The sequence below is a fragment of the Hevea brasiliensis genome, chromosome 2 (genome assembly GCF_030052815.1).
Source record: "Hevea brasiliensis isolate MT/VB/25A 57/8 chromosome 2, ASM3005281v1, whole genome shotgun sequence".
Taxonomy (NCBI): Eukaryota; Viridiplantae; Streptophyta; class Magnoliopsida; order Malpighiales; family Euphorbiaceae; genus Hevea; species Hevea brasiliensis.
The window spans coordinates 115,623,042-115,640,579 of record NC_079494.1 but is presented as its reverse complement, the minus strand read 5'-3'; the positions used below and the strand labels follow the sequence as shown (position 1 = coordinate 115,640,579).

General features: G+C 28.7%; 2 protein-coding genes across 3 annotated transcripts; one reads left to right on the top strand and one right to left on the bottom strand.

Annotated features, from left to right (window-relative positions):
• Positions 1-7,101: 7,101 nt before the first annotated feature.
• LOC110659659 (olee1-like protein) lies at positions 7,102-7,841 on the bottom strand. The gene is made up of 2 exons (XM_021817656.2): positions 7,659-7,841; positions 7,102-7,572 (listed from the first exon to the last, which is right to left on the bottom strand). The coding sequence occupies exons 1-2, from the start codon at positions 7,828-7,830 to the stop codon at positions 7,232-7,234; spliced, it is 513 nt and encodes a 170-aa protein (XP_021673348.2). The 5' UTR covers positions 7,831-7,841; the 3' UTR covers positions 7,102-7,231.
• A 6,073-nt stretch (positions 7,842-13,914) lies between these two features.
• LOC110659657 (auxin-induced protein AUX28) lies at positions 13,915-16,792 on the top strand. 2 transcript variants are annotated; one of them, XM_021817655.2, is made up of 5 exons: positions 13,915-14,288; positions 15,634-15,869; positions 15,981-16,116; positions 16,210-16,271; positions 16,484-16,792. In XM_021817655.2, exons 1-5 carry the CDS (start codon positions 14,047-14,049, stop codon positions 16,519-16,521), a joined length of 714 nt encoding a protein of 237 aa, XP_021673347.2. In that variant the 5' UTR covers positions 13,915-14,046; the 3' UTR covers positions 16,522-16,792. The 2 variants fall into 2 exon arrangements, with proteins under 2 accessions (XP_021673347.2, XP_021673346.2); XM_021817654.2 differs by having other exon boundaries at positions 13,917-14,288; positions 16,472-16,792.
• Positions 16,793-17,538: the final 746 nt, after the last annotated feature.

The window sequence follows — 17,538 nt, the reverse complement described above, 5'->3', positions numbered from 1 at the left end:
TTTAAATTACCTTTTTTAATATTTAAAATAATTAATAAATTAAAAAAATCTTTGATCGTTTGAGCTTTCAATGATAAAAGTATTCACAAAAATTATTATGCTCAAATTTTTTAAAATCTTATTAAATTTCATCTTAAAATTTTCAATTTAATTATTATTACCTGAATAATAATTAAATTAATTTAATTATATATTTTTTGTATAACAATTTATGCAAAATGTATTTTTAATAATAATTTATATTTTAAAATTTTAAAAATTATATAAAATTAAATTTTATTTATTTAAAATATAATATAAAAAATTAATAAATATTATTAAAAAAATATAATTTATATTTAATTATTTATTTATACAAACAATTTCAAATAATAAGTACTCAAAATTTTTAAATTTTAAATTTATTTTAAATCTAATTATACTTCATTTAAATTCATTCCAATAAAATTATACTAAAAAATACTTAAACCATCCTACGTGGAGCCTAAAATGACGATCACCTAAGGAAATACAAAACAAAAGCATCAATGAAGTGCACGTGTGAGGGGTTAAGCATTTGATGGCGACCCTCAGGCCACACGTGGTGCTACTACTTTAGGTTTTGGACTTCATTTTAAATTTTAATATTTTAATTAACGTATTTTAATTTTGATAAAATATTTTTATTAATAACATAAAATATAAAATATTTATTTATATCTAAAAACTTAAAATTAATTATAAATTTTTCTATTAACAATAATAATTATTTTATTATTTTATTTATATTTTTAAAATTATTTAATTATCTTAAAAAATAATTATTTTCTTATTTCAATAATAAAATAAATGATATAATATAAAAGATTAATAATTATATATTTATTTCAATAATATAATATATTAATTTAATAATTATATATTTAATATAATGTAATAAATTTATAATTTTATATTTATTTAAATAATAAAATAAATTATATGATATATACCCTTATTAGTCATTTCACATATCAACAGCAACAGCTAAATATAATTTTACCAAACACTTAACATAAAATAGGCCCAAAACGCCACAACACCCTTGTCCACTTCCGGACGATGGCTGCACATGTAAATGTATTGTCCGTGCGCCACTTCATCTTCTTTCCGTGCATTGTCTCGATTTGTCTATTACGATGAAAAAATATAAAATTTACTTATTAAATATATTAATTTTATATATTTATATTTTAAATTTATAATAAATTAAAATTTAAATAAAAATTTCCCATTTTACTATACAATTAATCCTTCCTCTTTTGTATAATTTTATTATTTATTTATTATCAAAATAATTTTTATATTTATTTTTCTAATTATTATGAAGCTGTATATATGTGGCATCTTTCTCTAATTGTGCTCAAGCCTCATTCACCAAGTATGAATTAATTGTCCATGGCATATCCTTTCATTTAGAGTTTAGATTGCTTATATTTTATAGAAATAAAAGGCTAATCTACTGCTTGAAGGCCTGACCCTTAATGCATAGAATATGTTGCAGCAACATTTATTAGGGGGTGTAAATGAATTGAGACAAGTCAGAATTTTGAAAAATTTAGGTTTAGACTCATTAAATTTTTCATTAATTTTGAGCTTAATTTGTTTAAATTTTAGAGCACTGCTAAATAGCTCAATTTGAGCTAGCTCAAATTATACTAATGTATATGGTTTTACTATTATACCCTTAAAAGAAATAGATGAAACAGTTTAAAAATAACTTCAAAGCTTATAGTTAGTGAGGTAGCTCATTTCATGACTCATGCAAAGGAAAGCGTGCATGCAACAAGCTATTATTGCTTGTAGCCATTCACACCATTCAAAAATTGATGATTTGAGAAGTGTGTTTATTGCATTAATGCATGCACATATGAGCTACTACATGCAGCAGTGATGAGCTAGCATAATGAATTAGATTGCAGAGAAGAATTAAATATAAATGTAAAAATAAATATTATTAGACATGATATATAATTTTAACAAATAAAATTTATATTTTTGAAAAAAATAATATATATACACATTAGAGCTTTATAATATATATGTTTCATGCAATAAAACGTTAAATGAGGGTACATAGCCCGACTGGCATTGAAGTACGCATTCTAGCGTGGTTCAGGGTTTGAGCCCTTCTTATGTTAAATGTCATTTTTTTCTATTTATAAGCGCACCTAACACAATATATTCTTTATATATGTATATATATATTTTCATTGATTTAAAAAATGGATGAGGGCTAATAATCTGATTGGCACATGCTCCCAAGCGTAAGATAGAGGTTTTAGGGTTCGATCCCTCTATTTGTCCCTTTTTTTTTTTCTTTTGTGATTCTTTATAATTATTTTCATTAAAAAATGTAATATTAAATTGTGATGATTGTAAGTATTTTTAAATCCTAATTAACATTTTTCCTTAAAATTATAATATAACAAATTTTTAAATTTAAAATTATAAAATATATATAAATCATTTATTTATATACACCTAATTTTACAATATTAACACCACTTCACTAATATTAGAATAATCACCTATACAACGACCAATAGTTAAATCAACATCACTGCTATAATCATCACGTGTACAATATTACCACGATTATCATCATTAAATCATTATTTTTAATTTAAATATAGAGAGAGCTAGTTAAAGATATTTAGAGAATAATAAAAATAAAAAGAGCTATAGACAGAGATATTAAGATTATGGTATATATAAAGATAAATAGAGGGAGAGAGAGATAAAGATGTGGAGAGAGATATATAGAAATGTATAAATCAATATGTGTTGATTTTGAAATAACTCTTGTGTGTGTGTGTGTGTGTGTATACAAAAATTTATCGGATGAGAGCTAATAGTCCAATTGGCACATGCTCCCAAGCATAAGGTAGAGGATTTATGCATTTCTATATATCTCTCTCCACATCTTTATTTCTCTCTCCCTCTATTTATCTTTATATATATATAATAATCTTAATATCTCTATCTATAATTCATTTTATTTCCATCATTCTCTAAATATCTTTGACTATCTCCCTCTATATTTAAATTAAAAACAATGATTTAATGATAATAATGGTGATAATATTGTATACGTGATGATTATAGCGATGGTGCTGATTTAACTATTGATCGTTGTATAGGTAATTATTCTAATAGTAGTGAAGTGGTGTTAATACTATAAAACTAGATGTATATAAGTAAATGATTTATATATATCTTATAATTTTAAATCTAAACATTTGTTATATTATAATTTTAAGGAAAAGTGTTAATTAGGGTTTAAAAATACTTCTAATTATTACAGTTTAATATTATATTTTTTAATGAAAAGAATTATAAAAAATCATAAAGAAAAAAAAAAGGGCAAATGAAAGATTCGAACCTGAAATGTATTGTATTAGGTGTACTTATAAATGAAAAAAAATAACATCTAACATAGAGAGGGCTCAAACCTTGAACCACGCTGAGATGCATGCTTCTATGCCAGTCAAGCTACTTGCCCTCATCCAACATTTTATTGCATGAAATATATATATTATACAAGCTCTAATGTGTGTGTTTGTGTGTGTGTATATATATATATATAAAATATTTTTTTCAAAAATATAAATTTTATTTGTTAAAAGTGTATATCATGTCAAGTAATATTTATTTTTACATTTATATCTATCTATTTCCATATAATTTGTAAGTAAATGATTTAAATAACGATAATAGTGGTGATTATAAACCGTGGTGATTTGAGTGTTTATGGAGTATATATAATTTAAAAAATATATATATATAGTGAAATTTATATCATATTTTAATATTTTATATACTGAAAAAATATAAATATAACTAGTTTGACCGTCACCCTACCTACACTAACCCAACACCGCCATCATTATTACTCTAACACCACTATCAAATTTCAAACCAATTTTAATATGATACTTACTTTAATATAAATATTTATTGTTATAATATTTAATTTCATTTTTGAAATGTTATTTCCTTCATTTTAATTAATATATATCAAATTTATATCATATTTCAAGTTAAAAAAAAATGAATATAAATTATAGTATAACTTATCATTAAAAATTAATATATCTTATCATATAACAAATATATTTATATGTAATAACTTATAGCATACAATATCTCTAAATTTGTATGTTTTCCATAGCATTAATTTTTAGAGTTTCAACAGCTGCTAACATCTCAATTTGACATTGAAAAATGTTGTTTGGTGAGTAGATATTGAATGAAGAAATTTTATAGTCAAGTTACTTATAAATGAGCTAAATGGCTCACAAGTCACCATAAATGTCTCATTTATTAAAAGGATAAAATGGTAATAAATTTCAATTTAATTATCAATATGCCATTTTGAGCCAGCTCAATTTGAGCTGTGTAGCATTTTTGTAAATTTTATTAGGCTTGAGTTTGGTTTAGAATTGACTTCCATTTAACTTGCTCACAGAAATTGATCGCATTTAACTTGTTTATCAAGTTCATAAACTCGACTTATATTTAATTCTTTTATTAAACTCGCAAGCTCAAACTCGACTTATAAGTTCAATAAGCTAAATTATTGAACAAAATTATTAATTATGATATACCTAATAAATCATAATAATTAAATTAATCATCATAATAATCATTAATTAAATTATAATTAAATTATAATGGCTACAAATTATATTTTATATAGTTATATAATTTAATTATTATCTTATAATTATTTAATCACATTCAATATATATATATATATATATATTTGTTGTATTCCACAAAAGCGTGTAAATTGTAAAAAAATAAAGTAAACACATAAAATAATAATATTTATGTGGTTCACAATCTCAATAAAAGGCTACATTCACGGGTATGTTATTTTTCATTATAATCAAATATAATAATTATTATTATAAGCTCAAACTATATGACCCATCAACTCAATTACATTTAAAATAACCCACACTACATCATTGCTTATAGTAAATACAATAGTTAGTCACCTCAATATCTTATAGACATAACCCAATATATTTACTACTTTGACTGCTATACCACGAAAGGGTGTCCTCAACTATATGGGCAAAAACCCTCTCACCAATGAACATAAATCCCTTTCACTTGAATTTGATGTCCTTTCTTTACCTTAGACTGAATCCTCTCTCTACTGTAATGGGCAAGTGCCTTTCATCAATGGGGCAGAGCCAAATCTTCAGTAATTGATAAAGTCCTTCACTACAGTGGGTGACAACTCCTCTCCATAGGCAAAGCTGCTCTCTTCAATGGGCAAAGCCACTCTGTATGGGCGAAGCCAAATAACCTTTCTACCATTCTCTAATTTGTAGTGTTAATTCTTTCAATCCTAATGTAATTAGGAGTCTCACTCAATTTAGAAATAAGACTAAAATAAGAGTTCTACTCTATATAAGAAATATTTCTCTCACTCAAATTAGGAAAACGACTTCCAAATCAACTAGGATTTTGAGTCATAAATCTAACAATATTTACCTTGATACAAAATCCATCAACTATTACATACCTCAAATTCCTTAGTGCCATCAAATCATTAAATCTACATGCTTGAGCTTGAACTATTCAAATCTCCGTTATTCAATCTTCATTTTGATTATAACTTGCTTCTTTTTTAAAAAAATCTTCATATCATCAACCATCTTGATTTCGCATCAAGAGCTCCACTTTGATTTCAACTCCCCACTACCTTGAGCTTGTATCTTCCATATTGCATGTGGGACTTTTACTTGTCACAGCAGCTCTACGCTCAACCAAACTCATCAAGATCATCCCCGTACTTTGATACCAATTCTTGTGTATCGTGAAAGAGTGTAAATTATAAAGAAATAAAATAAATATAAAAAATAACAATATTTACGTGGTTCACGCTCTCAATATAGGGCTACATCTACGGACATACTATTTCACTATATTCAAATAAAATAATCGTCATTACAAGTTCAAACCATACTACACATTAATCCAATTACACCCAAGATAATCCACACTACATAACTGCTAATAGTAAATACATTAGTTAGTCCTCTCAGTCTCCTCTAAACATAACCCAATATATTTACTACTTTGATTGGTACACCACAAAGGGTATTTTCAACTATATAGGTAAGAGCCCTCTCACCAATGGACAATAATCATTTCTTCTTAAATTCTTTGTTTTTTTCTCTACCTTAGACCGAAGTCTCTCTCCACTACAATAGGCAAATGCCCCTCATCAATGGGCAGAGCTAAATCTTCAGTAATTGGCAAAGTCCTTCACTACAATGGGTGACAAAACTTCTCCATGGGCGAAGCCACTCTCTTCAATGGACAAAGCCAGGCGAAGTCATATAACCTTTCCATCATTCTACTATTTATAATTTTAATTCCCTCAATCCTAATATAATTAGGAGTCCCACTCAATTTAGGAATAATACTAAAATAAGAGTTCTACTCTATATAGAAAATATTTCTCCCACTCAAATTAGGAAAGGATCTTCTAAATCAACTAGGATTTTAGATTATAAATCTAACAATATTATTTTAACATTTATTTATAAAAGCAATATGATATATATGTGCATTGCTAATAATGATACAAGAAGATGATTTAACCCTAAATTATATAAATATATCTAAATAAATGAAGGGTTAAATTTAATTAACTTGTATTATAATAATATTATATTATAGAAAAAAATTATATATAAAAAAATAAAATATAAATATATACAATAAGTACAATTAACGTAAAACACATATTTAAAAAAAAATACTTTTATAAAAACAATTTTAAACCACATTCTCAAACATGCTATAAATAGAACTTAAAATTTTGGGATTTATCAATTAAATACATAACTTTTCAAACACCAGTTGTTGGGCAATTTCTCACAGAAAATTTGGAAAACAATATATATATTAAAATAATAATGTTTCATCAGTGTCCATACAAGCTTATTTATAGGACTGGCATATTGATGTTCTATTAACATGAAAACAAAATGACAAAACCTTCAACGTGAAAAAAAAAAAAAAAAAGTTTTTGCAAATTTACAATTGGTATATAGACTCAAATGGGTTACTGCCAAAAATCAAAATAAACAACTTCCACAGAACTTAACGCAATGATATTTGTATTAATCAAATTTTGAATAAAAACCCAAATCCAATTCCCTTCTTCCTATTTTAATTAAAATTTTCAAGGCACAAGGCCAGTGGCAGTGAATTTTATTTGTCTGACGATCTTAGAACACTGAGGAAGAATAACTTTCTTCAAAAACCCAATAGGATTGGCAGTGCGAGTATTGCTACTAATGCCATTTTGGTGGGTGAGTGCAATTTTATCAGATTTCTTCAAAAAAGGGTCTTTGCTTATCTCATTGCACTCTGAATCTGGTGATGATATTGGTATCACCCGGCAATCCTCATGCTCTCCCTGAACCTCTATTTGATATTTTCCACTGTGGTCTGTTTCTGCTTCTGCACTAAACGCTATCGCATTGGTTTCTTTGTTCTTACACTCTAATCGCACCTTCGCACCTGAAATATTTATATATTATTTTTAGAAATATTCTATAATTTAAATATTTATAAATGAATTTAATAGGATTAGAATAGAGATGTACCTTTAATGTAGTATGTAGCCTTGGTTATGAATTGAACACGACATGTGTCACAATAAACCTGACCCTCCACATTGAAATGATCTTGAACAAGGCCATGGGTCAAGTGACGGTGAGACAACAAGCAAATAACAAATGCTAGCAAGATAATACTATTTGTAGAGTACATGGCCATGTATCTTTCCTTTTTCTTCTTTGTTTCTTGAGGCATTCAAATGGAGATCAGAAAAGGACTTTGCTTTTATAAGTGAAAAATTAGGAGTTATTTTTGGAGAAGTTATAAGTTTGTGAGGTTATTATTTCTCCATTTTATACATGTGGTTTTAAAAAATGTTTTGACCCATTTTTCCCTCAAGTGTTGAAAGCAATTCTTTAAAGATAGATCATAATCCTATACTCCTATTCTATTAAATAAAGAAGCAATAGGTGATCAATTGATGTTGTGAAATGTATATTACTCACTTGATAAATTTAGATTCTAATTCTTACTCCATCAATTTCCCTATTCAAAAAAAATCTCTAATATATCTTGGAGATCATTATTTATTTATCTATTATTACATGTTATATTTACTTTTGTTTGGGTTTTCAATTAGTAGGTTTCACTCATGAAGTTGTATATATGTGGCTTCTTTCTTTAACTGTGGTCACATATCATTCACAAAATCCTTTCAAGCATGAATTGTCCAATGCATACCCTTAGAAGCACACGTGAGGTTGAGTTGAGCTGATTCCAGAATACATAGACCCCATGGAAGTAGTAATAATAGCAAGAGGGCCGGTCCCAGATAGGGTGAAAGAGGCGTAAACCTAACATTGACAAGTTCCCGTATAGATGCAAAGATTAAGACCAAGGGTGGCCCATTTTGGCATGAAAAAGTGGGACAGGATATCAGACAAAACCAAGGCCAGATAAGCCCTGGTTGGTATCTGGGTAGCTGCATGATACATCTCCTTTAATCATTATACCCATTATCAATACAATGAAGCAGTCAACTTCACTTCATAGCCCAACTCCCCACACCGACGATTAGGAAATTTCTTGGCCACCCGCACGGCCACAAATTTTCTAGCTTTCGTTTCTCTTCCTTTTGCCACACGATTGCATTTCATCTCATACCACCACTGTTCTAGAGCTTAGCTACACCTCATCAACTTATTATAGAAGGATTACTGTTTCAGATAATATCCATATGATCGAAATGCATTGAGATTTATTAACTTTTCTGATTCAAGAAAAGTATATAACACTTTTCTTTTCATTTAATCCAGAATTAATCTCTCATATTATTATTTCATGTTGCTATGCATGCAAGATTTACAAATAATGAAGCTTGAAGCTTATAACTTATCATAGACATGAAATTAGTAGCTAGCTATCCTCAGCTTATTTGCTTTGAACCTGCTTTTCATTATATGTTTGCATGCATAAGCGGTAAAACTTTCATTACATATGAAAATTACCTACGTGTTCTTTTCCTTCTTCTCTACAGGCGTGCAGAGAGGAATATTTTGCATGTGGACTGATTAGCATTTTCCCAATAAATAAATTATATATGTATATGATTATTGATAGAAATATATAATTGACAGTGAGAATTGCAGACAAATAATTGAAAATATTGGCATGAAATAAAAACATATGCTAGCTCTACAAGCTTCATGAAAATGCATTTTTTTTTATTTTCTTTTAATTTCCTTTTTTTATTGTGACAATATATTTATGCATGCTCTTTAAAACAGTATATTAATATACGTACGTTCTGCAAACAGAACTCCCCCAAATGAGTCTTCTCTGCACTAACTTAATTCAATCATGCAAATGAAAAGGAGCAAGCTAGTAGTGCATGTTTTGGAAATCGAAGAAAAAGAAATTAATATTATACTCCAACTTTAGGTTTTGGAGAGTGAAGTGTGCATGCAAAAGGGTGCATCTTTTTACAACCAGCTAGCTCCTTTGGAGATCTAAGTCATAGCTACCTCATCATAATATGCGTAAAATTTAGAAAGGAACAAAAAGGAGAAAAAAGATTACAATATCTATCTATATATATAATATCCTAATTAAAAGTGATTAAGTTATAATCACAGAAACCCATGCAACTTTTAACTGTAAGAGATCTAGGAAGGGCTAGCAGATACATATCGATCTCATACAGACTTCACAAATGCTTTCCACCTTGCTAAAGATAGTCGTTTTTTGTAATGGGAGGATTCACACCCAGGATCCCAACTGGGATTTTAGGTCCCAACAGGCATCAAATTTTGCACATCAAGAATATCTATGTATATTTTTTTTTTCTTTTTGGCAGGAGACTAAAAGAGTCGAGACTTCAATTTGACTCTACCACATGAGTAATATGCTTTGGAACAAATTAATAATAACTTCTTAATTTCACCATATATTTTTTTTCTTTCTTTCATATTGCGGGTTCCCTTCTCTCCCAACCCTACAACTTTAAGACCATTTGACCCACAATTTTTTCAGTTTCCTATATAACCACCTCCCAATGAATAACCTAACAGTATATATATCTCTGATCAAATAATCACTGAATCATTATCTATCCCAAAAGAAGAAATATTTTTTTGAAAAAAAAAAGGGGTAAAATGTAAAATAATAAGTGATCATGATTATGGGTATACCCAATATGATTTTTTGTAGGGCAAACAAGTGTCAGGATATTACAGAAATAATCTTAGTAGGAAGAAAAGTAGATCTTCGTTTGGAGAAGATTTCCCAATTCCCTTTATTTGGGGAGATAGTTATTGGTTGATGAATGATGATAATTAATAAGAAATTAAATAAAAGAGGAAGGGGTGGTAAGTGGGATGCCCTGCAGCGGCGCACATGGGAAAGGGTTTGACACTTGGACAACACAGCCCCATGAAGCATGAGCCAACAAGTTCACATGGCCTCTTGTATTGAATCTACTCACATGCTTTCTTTACCCTTTGGGTCCCACCCTTCTCAACCAACCATTCAAGAGAAGTGAAGGGAATAGATTTTCTTTTTAAATTAAAAAATACTTTAATATTATTTAAAATTTTTAATATGTGAAAAATATAGATAATAAATCATTGCTATACTAGAATTACCCCACTTTTGTTTATAACATATTTAGACTCTGTTTGGCTCATTCATTAAAATCGAAATTACTACTAAAATTAGAATCAACTCAACTCAAACTTATCTTCAATTGGCACCACTCCTACCTTTTTTTCTTTTAATTTATGGGAATCTTACGATCACATAAAACATTACTTTGGGACTGATGCTACTCCATTCAACCTAACTCCTTCCTTCTCCACCTTTGCCTTCTTCAACTTGCAATGCATGTGTTACTCGTTGCTCTAACTTAAACTTAAAAACCCTTTGACTACTTCTTTCTTTCCAAAAATTCTCCTCCTTCCTCTCCTTCTCTCATCTATCTATATAAATAATCATCATCAAACAACATGCACCAAGGAATACTCTCTTATATATGTGTTTTCATTTCATCTAAAACTAATGTAAAAAATGAAACCAAATTGATTGAGAGAGATAGAAGTATCATCCTTTTTTTTTAAAAAATAGGTAAAAAAATCTTCCTCTCTTCATCAGGGGCATTTTCTTTGAGTTTAGAATCTTATTAAATAATTTAGTTATATCATTAAAAATAAAATAATGAAATTTTATTTATATTTAATTTATTATGAAATTATAATTAAATTTCTTTTAAAATGTTTAATTCGCAAATATAAATATAACTATTTAAATGAAAATCAACTTAAAATTACTTTGAAAACTACGTAACAAATATCACAAATTAATTGTACAAATAGTTATGAGAAATTAATTTAATTTTTGTTTTGCGCCTATTTTTCAAGTAAAAGAAATATTTACAATTTTAATTATGATCAAGTAAATGTATATATATATATATATATATATATATATATATATATATATATATATATATATATATATGCACACACATTTTGCACCTATTTAGACATATCCCCATTTTTAGGGCTAATTATTAGGTACAATATGAGTACTAAAAAATAGTACTCCCTCTCTCACAGAAAATGGGTTCTTCCTATTATATAGGAAGTGAGTTCCACATAATTGTGAGAGAAGGTGTATATGCACCGGGTACACCTAATAGTTCCTCCATTTTTAGTTCTTGATATCCCTATTGACTTTTCTATGCAAAGACTTGACACCTATTCAGGCATATCCCCATTTTTAGTTCCTGATTTCTCTATTGTCTTTTCTATTTTAGAAGTTTTCTTGATTTCTGCTTTGATTTTGCTACTTGCTTGATCATAATCTCTTACATTATTATACATCTATAATGTGTCATAATCACTCCTTTCTAACAGAAGAAAAAAAAATGAATAAAGCAAACACATAGACTTTCTATCAAAAACTTGATAGAGTACTTGATTAGAATTTCTTTTGACTTATATTATTTCAAAGAAAAAAAAAGAAGCTAATCTAGTTTTACATTTAAGCTATCATGGTATTTTTATTGAAGATTTCTTACTATAGTAGCTAGCTAGTTACCCTGTTTTTTTCATGAAAATTACAAGAATTGAGACTCAGAAGGGATCTGCTTGTATTTCCTTAGATAGAAGTACATATGGCCTGTTTCTTAAAGTAAAGAAAGACCTCAAGACAATGTCCAATTTTTCAATCTAGGTCGTCATCTACTCATCTTTGTTGTCCACGCTATATATAGCTCTGCAGATACCTAATAATAATAACACAACACTGCTTGACAATAATTGTTTCTCTTTCTTTTCTGCTTTTGGATCACCATTCTATAAACACACTACTATGGCAGATACACATCCATCGTAACTGTTTTCTTTTCCAATCTTTACTGTATAATTTATTCTTCAGTGTGTATCTATCAAAATATGTGTAAAAAAGCTGAAATAAAGATTGCAGAAATGTCCAAATTTTGCTGTTCATATATAATTGTGCAAGTTTCAAAAATATTCGTCCCTTTCACCAACTAAATTTTGGCTTAGTTATTGTATTTGGAGGCAATAAAGAATCATATATAGCTTTGACGATGTTAATTAGATCCCTTTTTATATATGAGGCTTGTACATAAAGAAAATAAGGGGTTCTAACTGAATCTGAAAGCATTGAAAATGCAAGAAAATGTAGATGGGATTTGTTGGAAATGTTCAAATTAGTGAGATGTTGTGTGCCACAGAACATGATGAATCGGAAATCTGAAAGGAATGCAAGCGCCCATTATTAAGTTATAGCACAGTACCACCTTCAATTATAAATTTGCACAATAACTTTGATAACCACATCCAGGGCCTTATATATCTTAGGAATATATATTTCCTAATAGACGTCCCAATCAGGGACCATTCCCACCAATGAAACTCAAAATGGAAAATCGATTTAAGAGACCGCACTTTTTATTTTATTTTTTAATTATTATTATTATTATTGTTTAGTTGGCAACTAGGCATGCATGTTCATACATAAACAATTTAAAGAAAATTATAGAGCTCTCCTGCAAATTATTTTGGGTTTCATCCAAGAATAATGGCTGAAATCACATGGGGCAAGAAGAGGAAGAATAAAGAAGAAAAGTAAAGAGAAATGAAAAAGAAGAATATTGCCAAAGAAGATAAGGTTGAAAAATCCATCTTTTGTAAGAACAATATATATTCTAAAATTTCAACATAAACCACATAAAGTGGATTGATTTGACAATATATCATAATGGAATCTATTTAACTTCAAATCACCACTTCAGGAAAATAATTTTATTACTTTGAAATTATAGGAAATTTTGGTAAAAATGCATACAATTTTATTAATTATATAGTTAGTATGTCTACCTAAATCCTCTTTGAGAGGAAAAATTATAAAATATAACAACGATTTTCTTATAATTATTATTTTTTATATAAATAATGGTCATAAAGAATAATTTTAAAAAAAATTCTATAAATTTTAATGTTTTTGGGTAGTTCCCTGTTGACGAGTGAAAGGAAATGCTTGTTTTAAAAAAGGTAAAATGGGAAGCAGAGGAATAAGTATAACGGTGGGCCATGCGGCAGTGAAAATGGGAATTGAAGCCAACAGGCCACAACCAATCATGGGGAGCCTAAGCATCATCATGTCGTCACCCAGACCAGCAAAGTTTTAAAATTCCAGCTCGGACAAAAATCCACGTGGCAACAACCCATTAACCTAAAATATAAGGAAGAAATACCCCTACATCCGTATATTAATACCCATAAAGCCCGACGACACAAACTCTTAACAAAACCTTCCCTTTGATTCGGTATTATTATTATCATTTCTTACAAACAAAACTTTACATTTCCCATTTTCTCAACCATTTCAAGAACCATAAAAACAGACGCCATGGAAGCAGTAGACAAGACAAAAATGGGGTTCGAGGAGACTGAGCTGAGGTTAGGGTTACCAGGAAATAATGGTGGAGCGAGCGAAGCAGAGGTGGCAAGAAAGAGAGGCTTCTCTGAGACAATGGATTTGAAGCTTAATCTTTCTTCCAAGGACCCTGGGATCGATCCAAACGACAACACCAACAATTTACATAGACTCCAGAATCTTCTTGCTGCTGATCCAGCAAAGCCCCCAGCTAAGTAAACTCCATGCTTTCCTTCTTTCTTTCTTTTTCTGATCTAACTTTTTAGTCTTTAGTTTCCTTTCCTTCTATCTTTCTTTCTATAACACATGTCCTTCTGGTTCTGGTTTTGATGCTAAGCTTTTATAGCACATGCACATAACTTAGAATCAAGAATTCATGATTACCAAATCTTTTCTAAGTAGCTAGTAGATGCACTTCAAGTATATTATCAAGAATTCCACATATATTATTAATTTTTCAGGAATTAAATAAATTCGGAAGAGACATAGAGGGAGAAAAAGATTTAGTATAATATAATTATTGATAATTTCTTTAATTAGCAATCTTCAATAATATGTATAATTTAGAAGCCATGCAATTTTTCCTCAGCTTCATTTAGTAATTTGTGGTAATGATTGGAGAAAAACCGATATATAACACATAAAGAGAATAATGTGTAGATCTTGTACATACAAATTAATTAAGTAGCCATTTTAATGCTGCAAATTAACTAGAATAAAATTTTCTGAAATAATTGGTGTTGTGTTTGGCTTCCGAGAAGAAAGAAAGAAAATTTTGAGCGATAAGGTAAGAATTGAGATCTCAGTAAACAAAATATACAATAGCTAATAATGGATGATACACAACTTATAACAAAACTTTCAGTTAAATGAGAGATTTTTTTAATTATACTGAGTCTATCACGACGTATTTTAATTAAATCATTTTATGATAATATAATATGAATAAATATGTAATTTAATTTTTAATTATTTTTTATGTTTATATAATTACATATAAATATAAATGATTTAAAGTGATTTATTTGACTTGGTTTACTAATAACATATTAGACTAAATCTATCTAAAATTCTCTCTAAATCAATTGGGTGAGCTCAATTGCAAGTAATTGCATGTGGTGATTCCACACAAGATCCTTCACATAACAAGCCAAAAAATAAAAATAAAATAAAAATCATTAGCTAGCCATTATTGGCTCTATTTACAGTTTAATGTACATAAATCCTTTGATTCAGTGTATATATATATATATATATATATAAACTATCAACATTGCTATGATTTTGATCGTAGTCCATTCCCGTCACTAAAGCTAGTGTGCTTGTGTTTCAACTATTTCGAAAGAAAAAAAATATATATATATATATATATATATAAATTTTATCTATTTTACATATATTTATTTGTGGGAAAGCCATATATCATTCAATTGACTTGCTTTTGTCACAATTCCCATAACTTCTGTAATCGTCTCTATAACCTCTTGTGAAACAATGAAATGCCCTTTTGGAATAGTGGAAGAATTAAATGAAACCCAATTGGATGAAATAAACTTTTAGGGCACAAGTAGTGGGTTGGCCTCCAGTGCGATCCTTCCGAAAGAACATGTTATCTGTGCAAAAGAGCAGCACCGAGGACTGTGAGCAGAAGCTAGGCAGCAATGGCAATGCAACCTTCATCAAGGTTAGCATGGATGGGGCACCTTACCTCCGAAAAGTAGACTTAAAGATGTACAAGAGCTACCAGGAGCTCTCTGTTGCCCTAGGAAAGATGTTCAGTTCTTTCAGCACAATAGGTATATAAATATATATGAACCAATGTAATATATAATAATTTCTTAGTTAGACTCAAACGGCTGCTTCTTCATATACATGTTAATTAAAATTTATTTGATATATGATTGAAGGAAATTGTGGATCCCAAGGAATGAGAGAATTCCCGAATGAGAGCAAGCTCATTGATCTTCTTAATGGCACTGACTATGTCCCAACTTATGAAGATAAGGACGGTGACTGGATGCTAGTGGGTGATGTCCCATGGGAGTAAGTTCTTAATTAATTATTCTTAACAAAAATATATAATCATTTTTAATTAATTAACAATAATTAATTTGCTTTGTTTAATTTCAACCTCAGGATGTTTGTTCAATCATGCAAACGGCTGCGTATAATGAAAGGAACGGAGGCAACTGGACTTGGTTAGTACTTAATTAACCTACTTGCCTTTTCAATAATATGATCACCTAATTAAGCAAATGTTTAATTAATCTTTCGTAGATAACACTCTTAATTAAGTTAGTAATTGACTTTCCAATCCCCTCTAGTTAATTAAGGCAAAAGCTAATGAAAAAAAAATTGAATTAATAAATGGGTTGTGTTCCTTTTTTTTTCCTTTAAGTTGGAATCTCAGCACCAAGAGCCATGGAGAAACGCAAGAACAGAAGCTAAAGTGGTGATGGAGCAACCAGAGCCTGCTCTATGGATCTAAATGTAAAGCGGGAATAGCAAGGCAAGTGAAATTGAACAGAAGCTCGCTTGCAGATGGATATACTGAGCAGGTTGTTAATTAGGGCTGTTTCTGTATTAATTATAATGGTTTGTTATATATATAATTAATGTATAATATTAATATGTATTGTGAGACAGTACTAGTACTTGAGTATTATTTGCTGTGGACATGGAACAATAATGGCTTTTTTTAAGTTCTAAGACTTGGTTATGTCTGGCTTGTTCAGTGTTAATGGTTTGCCTAATAATTAATGGATGTAATAATTAATTAATGTGCTTATTACTTAGTCATTGTGTGCTCCAATTTCTTCAATTATTTATTCATTTTGGATTATATATATGTATATATATTGCTGTGATTCTTATATATTATGGGGTAGACGTAGTAGTGGAAATGTCCCATGGGGCCTTGTTGGAGGAGGGAACAAGATCATGTGGATGTTCATGGAGCATTTATTCATTTGCCCATTTGCATAGGTGATAGGTCTCTTGATCCAGTATTCCCTGAGATTTACTGCAGAAACATTCAAAACAAAAAGAAAATTTAGTGAAAAGTGATCAAAACAGCAAAGATATGTGTATATATTTATCACTAGATTTCTAAAATAGGCTTAATTATTAAAAATATTTAAACCTTTTGATGTGATTACAATTTAATTTAATAGTTTTAATTTTAATAATTTAAATCGAATTAAGATATATTTTTTATTATAATTTTATCTAATCAATAAAAATAGTCAAATTTAACACAAAAAATAATATTTTATTTCATTTACAAATAAAAATATTTTTTTTAATTTATTTCACTTCACTTCTCTCTTCCTCTTTTTTCTCCGCTCTCTCTCAAACGAATAAGAACCCCACTTACTTTGCCATAGGCGGAGCTATGTACATCTAAATGAGCCAATCAATCCCACTCAATTGAAAAAATAAATTCTCTCTATGTATTATATTAAA